We start from the raw sequence: 13,708 nt of genomic DNA, 5'->3' as shown, positions 1-13,708 counted from the left end.
GCTTGCGGTTTGGCTCTATCAAGTTTTTGGCGCCGTTGCCGGGGAGTTGTCGTAATTTGATTAACTTTTTAATAGTGATTAGACCAAAAAAAAAAAAAAAAAAAATCTTTTTCGTTGTTGTTTTTATATTTCTTTCAAAAAAAAAAAAAAAAAAATCTTTACTTTATTCTATTTTATTCTATTTTCGTTTTATATTTGTTTCAAATATATATATATTTATAAGAAAAAAAAAAAAAAAATATCTTTCTCTCTCTCTCTCTCTTTCTCTTTTTCTATTATATCTCTAACTGTTTTGATTTCAGGCATGGCTCAAAACCTTTATCAATGGACCTTTTCTCCCCTTTCACCACCTTGTAAAGCTTATGAAATTTTTGGTCACACTGGTGTTGAATGTCAACTAGGTAGTGTTGTTAGAAGTCCCGAGCAGGTAAACTATGGGTTTAGGAATAGTCAAATTTTTTTTCAAACCCCTCAAAATCTTTTTGGACAACAAACATCACCACCCGGTTTTGCAAACAACCAAAGAGTCTCTCAAAAATCCGACTTGGAACTTTTGATAGAAAATTTTGAATTAGATAACATTAGGCATAACCAAGAGTTTAAAGTCAAAGCTGGAATTTTGAATGACTCTCTCAATAGGCTTTCCGCAAATGTGGATTCTCTTTCTACTCACAACAAAATGCTTGAGACTCAAATCCCTCAAGTAGCCCAACAAGTAGCCTCTTCCCCACAACCCTCCGGAGTCTTCCCGAGTCAAGCTGAAACCAACCCCAAAAGCCTAATAAATACACCTAGGGATGGTAAGAAATTAGAAGACCCCGTTGTGGAAACCAAGAAAATTGAGGTTGAGGTTGAGAGTGAAAAGCCACAAAGTGAGAAAGTTGTAGTAGAAAGTGGAGAGCCTCACATATCACCACCTTATGATCCAAAAATTCATTTCCCACAAGGGTTTGATGAGTCCAAGTTAGATGAGCAGTTTAGGAAATCCATTGCAATCATTCAAAGCAAATTGTCATCTGAACTTAAGGATCCAGAGAGTTTTTCTATACCATATTTCATAGGATCCAAGACTATAGAAAGAACCACATGTGATTTGGGGGAGAATATTAGTTTAATGCCATTGTCCCTTAGTGAGAGATTAGGTATCGGATAGAGAAACCTTTTGATCGTCAAGCTAATGACATTAAACGAGCGCTTCGTGGGAGGCAACCCACGCATTTAATTGCTTTTGTTTTGTTTGTTTTTCTTTGTTTTAAGTTGTTTTGTAGGTAATTGTCCAAGTATGATTCAAGAAAAACTGAAAATTTTGAAGCCCCCTGACCAGAAGGTTGGCACGGCCCGTGCTAAGGTTGGCACGGCCGTGCCAGTGTTTTTGAAGCAAAATTGGCCAAGACCCACAGAAAGTTGGCACGGCCCGTGCCAAGGGTGGCACGGCCGTGCCCGACCTCTAGCCTTCTATAAACCCAATTTTTCTCTTCTTCTCCATTCATTCTCCAACACAAACCTCTTTCATCTCCTAAATCTCTCTCTAAACCTCCATAACCTTCAAACCTCAAACCTTCATATCTCCATCAAATCTTCACCAATCCACTCAATTATTTCACCAAACAATTCTAAACTTCATCCTAAACCAAACCCTCCCATCAAAAATAACTTTCATCCACCCAAACCTATAATTCACCAAAACCTTATTCTCCATTAAACCTAACAACCACAAATTCTCAACAAATCTCCATAACCAAACCCATCAACCTTACTAAAACATAAACTCCAACCCTAAACCAATCCTTTCCACCAAATATCTTCCCAAACCCTAAACCTTCAAAACCAATCCACACCAAAGGTCATATGGCTTCAAGAAGAAGTGGTAAGAAACCAGCAAGCTCTTTCGGAGGTCTTCCCTCAAAGAAGCAAGCACAAGCAAAGAATCATGGAATCCAATTTCGAGACAACAAGCAACGGGACAGGTTTAAAATTCTAATCTCTAAACCCTTGCATCCTTCTCGATATCCCGATTCTCATACTTTGAATATGCTAGAGCTTAGTGCTGATGTTTATAGGCTCATAGGAAGGCTAGGTTGGACTGATTTGTTGAAACCTATGCGGGTTTATGAAAATTTCACTTATGAATTTCTCAACTCAATTATTTTTACTAAAAATAAGTTGGATTTTGATAACCCTAAGCATAGAGTTTCTTTCTGGTTAATGAATGTTAATTATGATATGTCTCTACAGCACTTTTGTGATCCCTTAGGTTTTGCAAACGAGGGGTATATTCATGATTCTTGGACCCTAGCCTAAAATCGGATAACTACCAACAAGCTGCCTTTTGGGAACACTAGAACCGATGAGCAGTTCATGTTATGGGCAATGCTCCACAACCACCCGGTCAACACTTGCTTTTATCTGATTGATTACCCTAGACGTTGTCGGTACTAGACCTGCCGGTAAAGGAGATATAGTGGTGGGTGGCATCATTACATACATAAGTAGGCATTTTGGCATTGGTAAGGATGAGGGGATCAAACAAATTGAGGGAAACAATAGACTTCACATGGACACCCTCATTGCTATACATTTCATCAAACCTCATCCACCACTCCATCACCAACTCAAAGCTTAATGTGCCTATTATGTTTTTACTTCCTAACCCATCTCGGACTACCACCGAGGTGGAAGCAAATTTGTTGTATGTTGATGATGTGCAGGTTCTTAGTGAGCAAGATGATGATGAAGGAGACGATGCTAACTTGCACTATGATGTGGGAGAAGGTGCTAACTTGCACCAAGAGGAAGAATATCATGGCCATGAAGTCGGTGAGTTTAATGAAAACAAAAGATGGGCATGGATGCATAATAAAGAGGTAGGAATGATGAGGATTAATGAGCTGTTGTGGGCTATGCTTTATAACCATCATATAACATTTGCTATTATTTGCTTGATTAACTTGTTTCAATTGTTAAAAAGAAACTGGATGATAAGAGTGATATAATGGTAGGTGGAATCATCACTTTTCTTGCTAGGAAGTTTGGGGTGAGTTTGAATCAAGGGATCAAGAGGATAGAGGGAAACTTTTTGTCTAGACTTGTATAATATCAATACTTTGTCCTCAGAACCCATGAACCTACTCACAATTACCAACATGAATGGAGAATTATTAGAGCTTATTGTTTGATTATTCTACCTAATCCGGACACAACTAATCCGGAGGTGGTGGAAAATTTGCTTTATGTTGGTACTAACCCACAGGTACATAATGATCGTGATGATGATGGTAATGAAGAGGAGGTAGGTGCAAACTTGCACCATGAACAAGAAGCCGGTGGAAGCTATAATGATGAACGGCGGGCATGGATGCAAACCAAAGTTCAAAGAATAAAGCACCGAGCAACAAAGACAAGGTGTTGAAAGAACCAATGTCCAAAGGAGCAATCGAATAAATGAAGAAAACAATCAAATGCTCTGAAACATGATACAACACCTTCACCTCCAAAGGTCGACTTTATAAAATTGTGAGCTTTCCTCTTCCTTTACTTTTTCTTCTTCCTCTTCTTCTACTTCTACTCCTTCTTCTTCTTCTTCTTCTTCTTCCCCTTCCTCTTCTTCTTCTTCTTTTATTTTTTCTTTTGAATCATTGAGGACAATGCTTCTCCTAAGTGTGGGGGGGGCCTAATAAAGTGTCTAGAGTCGTAGTGTTCCCAAACTCCCTTGAACTTTATTCTTTTGTTCTGTTTTTATAGCAAGAGGCATGATTAGTAGCTTGTTTTTAATGCAAAATATGGCATAAAATTTTTTGTTTTGTCTCTTCTTTAAAGGTTGTTTCTTATACATGAAAGTAGTTTCTTGTGTTTCTTGTGTTCTTGCTATACCCACATCTTGTTTTATTGTGAAAAATCTCCAATGAGAAAAGCACCCAGCTGCAATCCTTGAGCAAGTGTATGAATAGGTATTTTAAGGAGCACGTTCTATCTTTAGTGTTAACTTAGACCCTTTAAAGTCTTCAGAGTAAAAGTAATATAAGTTTGTGTGGGAAATTAATCAATTGTTCTTAATCGTTATATTCTTCTTAATTTGTTAATGTTAAATGGGGCGGGAGAATGGCACCAACATGTGGGGGAAAGGACAATTACATCCTAACTTCCTAATTGTGGTGGTGACTCCTTAATTTGAACCTAAAGTGAAACAAATTCATCAATGCTAGGGGGAAAGGACAATTACATCCAAAAAGACTTCCTACACGGAGATGAAACAAACAATAATTTTGCAGCACTACTTAGGGTGATTTTTGAATCTAGGGGGAAAGGACAATTACATCCGAGAAGACTCCCTACGAGGATAGATAGCCCCTAAGCATCTGCGGCCCCTTGTGCTTAATTGTTAAATCTAATTTAATTTTAACTCAAATTCCCATCACTCTTATATGAAATGAAGAAAGGACTTTTCTCGGTTACTTTAGCACTAAGGATAGAACCTATTCCTCATAATATCTGTCTTATACAGGAGCAAGAAAAGGGTTGGACTGCACACACACACTCACTTGAGACTTGATGTTGGGTAGAATAGGTTCATGAGAAATATTTGGAATTGTAATTAGTGTACTTGGAACAAAACCTTTCTTTGAGACTTATGTTCTTAATATTGCCATAATCAAATCTTTTGTTGCTGCTATGTCTGTTGCCTTTTGCTTGAGGACAAGCAAAGATTCAAGTGTGGGGGAGTTTGATGAGTCATAATTTAGTCTAGTTTTATGCATTATTTAGTATCGTTTTATTTAGATTTGGTTTTATTTTATTTTAATATTATTTCCTTTTTGAATCTTTTACTTCAAATTGCATTTTATTATATTTTAGGAACGAATATATGGTGGAAGGTGTCTTGGAGCAAAAGAAAGAGGACTGGAGCAAATACAGTACAAGAATACGAAGATACGAGACAAAAATATGTCTCTACCAAGTCAGAAGCTTGGCACGGCCCGTGCCAACATGTGGCACGGCCGTGCCACCCTCCAGGACCACTTTTGCTGCTTTTCTTCAAGCCCAAGTTACTCCGTTGCAGCTTTACTGTTTTGCCCTTATAGTAGCTTAGTTTCTAAGTCAATTGTAAAGCTATAAATAGAGTAGCACTCCATCATAAACATTCATCTTTTGTTCTTGGAATAAAAGTTCACTTTTATATTATTGCTCTTTTATATTACTGTTTTCTCTCTTCTTCCCCCATGTCTACAATGAACGTTAGTGAGTAGACTTCTTAGTCTTAGGATTATTGGGGAGTCTAATGACTCAATCCTAAACAAAACATGTCTAAACCCTAATTTCTATGTAACCCTAATTTCTAATCTAGATTCACCGTCTTAACGTGGATTAACAATTATCAAACTGTGGAAGCGAAAGCGAAGGGTTTGATAATCGTTAATCCATCATCCCAAACATCAATTCATAAAGCGAGAGCGGAGCTTTGATGTTGGAACAAGTGAATCTAGACAATAGTTGCAAAACAGTGAAATAGTCTTTTCAACTATTGAGACAAAGAGTAGTTTCAATCCTCTATGCATCTTCTAGTAATCATGTCAGTGAAATAGGCTTGGTTGCTAGAAGTAAACTCTCACCGGACTTTCATCGGAAAGGTGAGGGGCTAAGGGAAACCGGTCTTTAGAAATTAGTGTGTAAACCATGAAATTAGATGTTTAGGTCTTGTCTAGTGAAGGGTTTGTTGTTATGACAAACTAATAATCCCAAGGCTCTTTTATTGTTATTATTATTTATCTTCAGCAATTAACCCCCTATTTCATAATCTTTCTTCTCTTCTAATCATTCTCTAAAAGTTAATTGAATTCACAACTCCCTAGCGGAACGATACTCTACTTACTACTATTACTTCGATAGGCCGTGCGCTTGCGGTTTGGCTCTATCAATAATTAAATTAAATATTAACATGTAACACCCTTCCTTCAACCGCCGTCCCACCTCGCCGTAACGAGCTTTCAACACTCGGTACCACAATCCCTCCTTGTCAATCAACATCCTCCAACACCATTTACCTAACAAAGACAGGTTAAAAGCTCCCACCCTCCTGACCCCCAAACCTCCGTCCTCCTTTGGAGTACATATCGACTCCCAATCTATCCATGCAATTTTCCTAAAATCCTCACCCCCACCCCAAATTTTTTTTAAAAAAATAGATTCAATAGAAGAAATTATACATGCAGGGGCTTTGAAAAAGGAAAGAAAGTAAACTGGAACAGAGGACAGAACAACCTCAGAAGAACCAGACGGCCGCCGAAAGAAAGAAACTTATTGTTCTACGACGACAGGCAAGAGACAATTCGATCAACAACAGGTTTCCAAAAACAAATTTTCCGCAGATCACCCCCAATAGGCAGCCCCAAATAGACAAAATGTATTGTTCCCCTACGACAGTTCATCACCAGAGCAGCTTCTGATAACCAAGATTCCGAAATATTTATACCAGTCAACATGCTTTTGTTGAAATTCACCTTTAGACACGAAATCTCCTAAAACAGAAGCAGCACCGCTTGCATAGTACGGACGTTCAACCAACTCTTTTCACCTATAATTAGTGTCGTCCGCAAACTGAAGGTGAGTCAACTAGACCTCACTAAGGCGACCTACTCCATACCCACTGAACAAATTTGCATCAACCACGGCATTCATAAAACATTAAACCCTTCTGCAGCCAACGAGTAAAGAAATGGTGACAAACGATCTCCTTGACGAAGACCCTTCGCAATAGGAAACTCATCCGTCGGACACCCGTTCATTAAAACCGATGTCGTTTCCGTTCCCACACATTCAGAAATCCACTTCCTCCATAATCTAGGAAAATTCATGGCTGCCATTACCTAATCCAGGTACTTTAAATCAATCGAGCCATACGCCTTTTCGAAATCTACTTTGAACAAGAGTAACTCCTTCTTTAAACTTTTCGCTTCGTCAACTGCCTCATTTGCTATCAAGATACCATCTAATATCCGTTTTCCTTTAATAAATGCCGATTGGGACTCTGACACCACACTCCCTACAACCGAACGAAGGCGATTAGCAAGAACTTTGGGAAGAATCTTATACAAACACCCAACCAGAGAGATAGGCCTAAAATCATTAAGGCGTTGCGGGCTGTTCACCTTTGGGATTAAAGCTATAAAAGTTGAATTTACACCTTGTGTAAGTTTCCCATTTTGATGAAATTCCACCAAAAATCTCATTAAATCTTCGTGAAGTAAATCTCAAAAGTCCTTGATGAAGCCTAAATTAATACCATCAGGTCCAGGGCTCTTATAACTATCACAATCCCATACTGCCTGCTTCACCTCCGTAAGAGAAAAAGGTTTTGTTAAAGTACCTGCCTGAACACCAGATAATTTACGAAACTGAAGGTTTTCCACTCCCGGTTGATTAGCCCCTATAGCCTTAAAATGAGTAGCAAAATGATTAAAAACAGCAGCACGAGTGTTATGTACCCCATTCACACTAACTCCATTGACAGAAAGTAAACGAATAGCATTCTAACGCCTCCGGTTAGACATAAATCCATGAAAATATTTAGAGTTTGCATCACCTTCCTGGAGCCAATTCATACGTGATTTTTGGCAATTAACATTATTCTGAACATGAGCAATTGAATGTAAATTAACTGATAACTCATGTAACTCTTTCACCACCAGTTCTAACAACGCTGACATCTCTGCTTTGGAATCCAAATGAGATATTTTATTTTTAACCTCCAACATCTTTCCATCCAGATTTTGACAGTGTTGATAATGCAACTCTTTAAGACTTGCTTTCATAATTTTCAACTTATGTTGTAAAACAAAGCCGCCCCAACCATGACACACAAAAGAACCCCATTTTTCACGGGTAAAATCTGCATAACCAGTATATTCATACCAACATTTGAGCATCCACAAAGGACGAGGTCCCCAATTTGCATCTTCGACATGTAACATCATAGGAACATGATCAGAAAGACCTCTCTGATAAGCTACCTGAATATTGTTTGGCCATTTTTCACACCATTTGTTTGACAATAAAAATCTATCCAATCTACTCATTGATACCCCATCACCTTTAAACCAAGTATACAAACGACCACATATAGGCAAATCAATAAGAAGACTATCATGAATAAATTTATTAAACATATCCGCATCCACTTGTGTGAACACGGAACCCCTTCCTTTCCTCTCATCAGCTCTGCGTACCAAATAAAAGTCCCCACACACACACACAATAGTCAAAATTATTAAGAACAAGTAAATTCAACATTTCCCATAATTCCTTCTTGGCCGCTAATTCACAGGGTGCATAAACATTAACGATAACAAAATCGTCAGCAGTTCGAATAACGGTACCTTTAACAACCAGAACATTACCAAAGCCCATCGATTCCCAAACATTAACACGAGAAGCATCCCAAATTGATATCAAACCACCAGAAGCCCCCTCAGACTTTTGGAACGAGTAACCGCAAGGAATGTCACCCCAAACTGAGCAGGAATAGATGGATGTCGGGAAGTTGATAGCTTATAACATTCATGACATGATCCATAAAAATACAGCTTTAGGTCATTCTTGTTTGATTAATCTGCTGTGTCACGAAGCTGTAGTGTTACCGGAATCTGCGGATGTGATTCTCATGTCTCAAGTGCCTATCACCGAGTCTACAAGGGCCAGGTTAGAGAAGAAGGTAACGAGAGTGCACCACCAGCAGCACCAGGCACCACCGGAGGCACCCCATCAGCAGCACCAAGCACCGCCTCAAGCTGAGTATCCACCTATGCACCCGGCGTTGGCTGAATACATCTACACATCGGCCAATTGGATGGATGAGGCGTCCTCGTAGCTTTTAATTGAGCCCCCGCGTTTTTCCGAATAGTTCGCATCGATGCAAATTCAGTACAAGAGGAAGCCGGGCCATTCCTACGAGAGGTTTGGCTCTCGTGCGAACATGCAGGATTATTTCCGTGTGACTAGGGAGAGAGCGCAGCAAAGGGAGAAAGACATTGAGGAGGACTACAACTATGGTGAAGAGATGGACATTGAGATTGACTTAGCGGATGTTCCTTCACAGTCAGATTTTTTCCCTCAGGATGGACAGCCGGGGCAGCATGACGAGTGATGTTCATTTGTCATTTTAGTAGTGTAGTCTTTATTTTTGTTTTTGATTTAGTACTTTTTATAATAAAGACTCATGTGTGATTGCTGCTAGTGTCTTTATAATTTGAAATTCCCCTTGTTTTGTAATTGCATCGGCATTTGTTTATTAATGAATTTTCTTTGATTCTGAATTTTACCAGTTTTGTAGCATATGGTTCATCAATGGTGTGTCAAAAGTTCAAAGGAGATAGAGCTTGCACAAGGATCAACGGTGAAGTGTACGGTAGTGTAAATTATCACAACTTCCAAAAATCTAAACTTGTAAGTTCATAAGCCAAATCTTTATTTTTCAATTTTCACAAATACGAGTGTTCCATGCTGTGCTATTTCTAGGATTTGCGGATTTTCTTTATGTCGATTGGTTGCATCTCATAACACACTAAGGAAAAGTGCTTATACCTTGAGCCTTTGAAGCCTACCCTTTGCATTGAATATTTCCATTTTTAAGCCAACTTTGAGCCAATAAGTTAGACCAACTTTGTTTCGGTGACAAACCATGTATATGCCTAGAGCCTTAGGATGTTGAACCCGTTCTTGTTGGAGTTATGCATTGTGATATGTTGGTAAAAATATAAGTTTGGGGTTGCTCATGGGATAGCAACTTTCTAAGTTTGGGGTAGGGGGATTTAGAGAACAAAATTTTATACTTTATGGAAGATCACTATGTCTCAAATAAAAAAAAATGAATGAAATTTAAGTTGAAGTACAGAAAAAAGTCAACTTTCACAAAAAAAAAAGTGTTTATAAATAGAGACGTTGTAATTATATGTGATCTAAAGAGCTTCATGTGTTCTCTAAATTCCCGAATGTTTATGTGAATCCATATTGTGTGTTGTTTTCATTCAAGAAGTAGCATAACTCCAAAGTTTTTATTTTAACCTACTTCCCAAATTATCCCACCTTGTTTACCCTGGCCCCGTTTCACCTTGAAAGTCCTTAAAAGTGTGGAATGTGATGCAACTTTGATTGATGTTTAGAAGGTTTTCAAATTTTGGCAATATAATATTAGCATGTCGACTGTGTGCACCCTGTATTCAAATTGTTGCGTGAAGTTATGGGACGATGATTGGCAAGTATGTTAGCCCTCTAATTGCTAACAAGAATATGAACTTTTGACACTGCCATTGGTGAGGTAAATGCTATGTTACTGTTAAATTTCATTTTTTAAAGTTTATTCCTTGAGGACAAGTAATGATTCAAGTTTGGGGTTGTGATGACACTAGGTCATACAGTGTTTTTAGCTCAGTTTTTATGTAATTCTAGTTGAGTTCAGGTGTTTTTGGCGTGAGTTTGAAGCTAGAAAGGACAATTTTATGACTGAATGAAGCAGGAAAATCGTAGCCCGATATTTGGCATCGTAGTCCGATTTATGGAGGAAAGTTGGGGTTTTGGCTACGTAAAAAATAGGCTCCGATGTGGACACATCGGGCTCCGATTTGGAGGAGCGTATGATCTGAATCTGGTCTTTAATGAGAAATCGGACTCCGATTTGGTACATCGGGCTCCGATTTTGGCGAACTCAGAATTTTTATTATAAAAGCCAAGTTGTTTTCTGGAAAGAGGGTTGGAAATTTTGAAGAAGAAATCATACTTTTGGAGCTGGATCACTGAGCTAACGGTGGAATACCACCAAAACTCATAGTCGGTCGTCAAATTTACATGTATGAATTCTCTTTTGTATTTAGTTATTTGTGCTTTAGCCATGAGTAGCTAGATCTACCGTGATTAGGTCAAGAGATGAGTATGTATTAGCTTACATTATTGTAACCTGAAACTCTTTTTGTTTTATGAATATTAATCTAGTTTATTCAGTATATCTTGTGCTTAATGCTTTTATGATATTGACATTATATAATCGATCTTAGGGTTTACTGGACTACTGATAATAGCTTGTAACTCAGACATAGTTATACTGTTCAATCTAACGGACAATCTAGGGATAGAGAGTTGTTAGGTTGTGACAATTGGATTAACGGACTGTATAGCCTTTGATGATTATAGGTTCACCTAAGGAAATAGGGAATTATAATTAGATAAGCGGATTTAGGATCAATGGATTGACCTAAGTTAATGTGTTAGTTCGTCGTTGACTTTGTAATATTCGTAAACATAAGAATCAGGTTGCTAGCGAGTAAAATGCAAATGAATTGATTGACCTAGTCATCTCTCTAAATTGATTTTAAACCAAAGTTATTTTCTTTGTTGTTTCAAATTATCATTGCAATCAAACCAACTGCCTAGGGCAACCCCCATATTTACACATCTTAACAATAACATTCTTGTTTAGTAGAAATCATAACAGTCCCCGGCAACGGCGCCAAAAACAACCCACACTACTAAAAAATCTTTGAAAAATTATTGTTTAATTAGGTTTCAGAATGAACAGGTTGTCTTTAATATCTTTGAAGCAATGAAGCATAGGAATGATCATCCTCAGTGTTATAGGGTTGATGTTATTGACTATCTAGTTGATGAAAAAAAATCGAGAAGAAACTCCTGTGCAACCTTTAGAAAGAGTGATGGCAAATTCAATTGAAGGTGATGAGAAGGACACTAATGATGAAGTTGATGAGTGCGTGCAGCAATTGAAAGCATTAAAAGTTGAATCCTCAAGTAGAAAATTTGAAGTGTTAGAAGCAAAAAGTGAGGAGAAACCAGCTGCACCAGAATTGAAAGAACTCCCATCCCATCTGAAATATGTGTTTTTAGGTGAAGATGCAAGAAATCCAGCAATCATCAGTAGTACCTTATCCTCTCTTGAAGAAGAAAAATTGATGCGAGTGCTGAAAGAAAACAAGGCAGCTCTTGGGTGGCACATATCAGATTTAAAGGGAATCAGTCCAGCCTATTGTATGCATAAAATCCATTTGGAGGCTGAATACAAACCGGTGGTCCAACCCCAAAGGCGCCTTAACCCCACGATGAAAGAAGTTGTCAAGAAGGAGGTTCTTAAGTTGTTGGATGCTGGAATGATTTACCCAATTTCAGATAGTGCTTGGGTGAGTCATGTGCATGTGGTACCAAAGAAAGGAGGGATGACCGTGGTGGCAAATGAAAAGAATGAGTTGATTCCTACTAGGACGGTGACTGGTTGGAGGATGTGTATCGACTACAGAAGGCTAAATCAGGCCACTAGAAAGGACCATTTTCCTTTACCCTTCATGGACCAGATGTTGGAAAGGTTGGCTGGACAGGCGTTCTATTGCTTCTTGGATGGGTATTCGGGGTACAACCAAATTGCGGTGTCTCCGGAAGATCAGGAGAAGACATCATTCACATGCCCGTTCGGTGTGTTTGCCTACCGAAGAATGCCCTTTGGATTGTGCAATGCACCAGCCACTTTCCAAAGGTGCATGCTTGCTATCTTCGCAGACTTGCTGGAAAAGAACATAGAGGTATTTATGGATGACTTTTCTGTTTTCAGTAAGTCTTTTGATGATTGTTTACATCACTTGGATGTTGTTCTTAAGAGATGCATTGAAACTAACCTTGTTTTAAACTGGGAAAAATGTCACTTTATGGTGACTGAAGGTATAGTTTTGGGGCATAAGATCTCTGGGAAAGGCATCCAAGTTGATCAAGCAAAAATTGAGGTTATAGAAAAACTTCCTCCTCCCATCAATGTGAAGGGGGTGAGGATTTTTTTGGGGCACGCCGGCTTTTATAGGCGATTTATAAAAGATATTTCTAAAATTGCTAAGCCCCTCTGTAACCTTCTGGTTAAAGAAAATGATTTTGTTTTTGATGCTGAATGTTTAGAATTGTTTTCTATAATTAAGAAAAAGTTGGTCACTGCGTCGGTAATCATTGCACCAAATTGGGACCTTCCATTTGAATTAATGTGTGATGCAAGTGATTACGCGGTTGGAGCAGTGCTTGGCCAACGCCATGAGAAATTTTTCCATGCCATCTATTATGCAAGTAAGGTTTTAAATGAGAACCAAGTCAATTATGCAACTACTGAAAAAGAGTTGCTTGCTATAATATTTGCTTTGGAAAAATTTCGCTCGTACCTCATTGGATCCAAAGTTGTTATTTTCACAGATCATGCAGCCCTAAAATTTTTACTTACTAAGGGGGACTCCAAACCCCGGTTGCTGAGATGGATACTTTTGCTGCAAGAGTTTGATGTGGAAATCAGAGACAAGAAGGGAGTAGAAAATGTGGTGGCTGACCACCTCTCCCGGTTGGAGAATGAAGAGGTTACTAAGAAAGAGAAGGCCATCGAGGCCGAATTCCCAGATGAGAAATTGTTTGTGGTAGCTGAAAGGCAATGGTTCGCAAACATGGCCAATTTTAAAGCAGGGAATTTAATTCCCGAAGAGTTCATGTATCAGCAGAAGAAGAAATTCTTCAAGGAGGCTAATTTCTATGTGTGGGATGACTCATACTTATTTAGAACTAACGCTGATGGTTTGTTGCGTAGATGTGTTGCAGGTGATGAGGTGAAAAGTATTATGTGGCACTGCCATAGCTCAGCTTATGGAGGCCATCACAGCGGTGAGAGGACCGCAGCCAAGATCCTACAAAGCGG

At 38.6% G+C, this 13,708-nt stretch overlaps 1 protein-coding gene across 1 annotated transcript; it reads right to left on the bottom strand.

Annotated features, from left to right (window-relative positions):
• Positions 1–6,860: 6,860 nt before the first annotated feature.
• Positions 6,861–8,400, bottom strand: LOC146898699 (uncharacterized). The gene is made up of 4 exons (XM_085736600.1): positions 8,282–8,400; positions 7,577–8,211; positions 7,277–7,420; positions 6,861–7,156 (listed from the first exon to the last, which is right to left on the bottom strand). The coding sequence occupies exons 1-4, from the start codon at positions 8,398–8,400 to the stop codon at positions 6,861–6,863; spliced, it is 1,194 nt and encodes a 397-aa protein (XP_085592726.1).
• Positions 8,401–13,708: the final 5,308 nt, after the last annotated feature.

The sequence above is a fragment of the Medicago sativa genome, chromosome 8, assembly GCF_051527215.1.
Source record: "Medicago sativa cultivar Bolivia chromosome 8, Bolivia_mono, whole genome shotgun sequence".
Taxonomy (NCBI): domain Eukaryota; kingdom Viridiplantae; phylum Streptophyta; class Magnoliopsida; order Fabales; family Fabaceae; genus Medicago; species Medicago sativa.
The sequence above is the reverse complement of the archived record's forward strand: the minus strand, read 5'-3'. Positions and strand labels throughout refer to the sequence as shown.

Coding starts and splice junctions, on each gene's coding strand:
- LOC146898699 (XM_085736600.1), bottom strand. CDS start 8,400: ATGGGCTTTGGTAATGTTCTGGTTGTTAAAGGTACCGTTATTCGAACT. Junction 8,212..8,281: donor AAGAAGGAATTATGGGAAAT/GTTGAATTTACT, acceptor TTTGGTACGCAG/AGCTGATGAGAGGAAAGGAA. Junction 7,421..7,576: donor TATGAATTGGCTCCAGGAAG/GTGATGCAAACT, acceptor TTAAGGCTATAG/GGGCTAATCAACCGGGAGTG.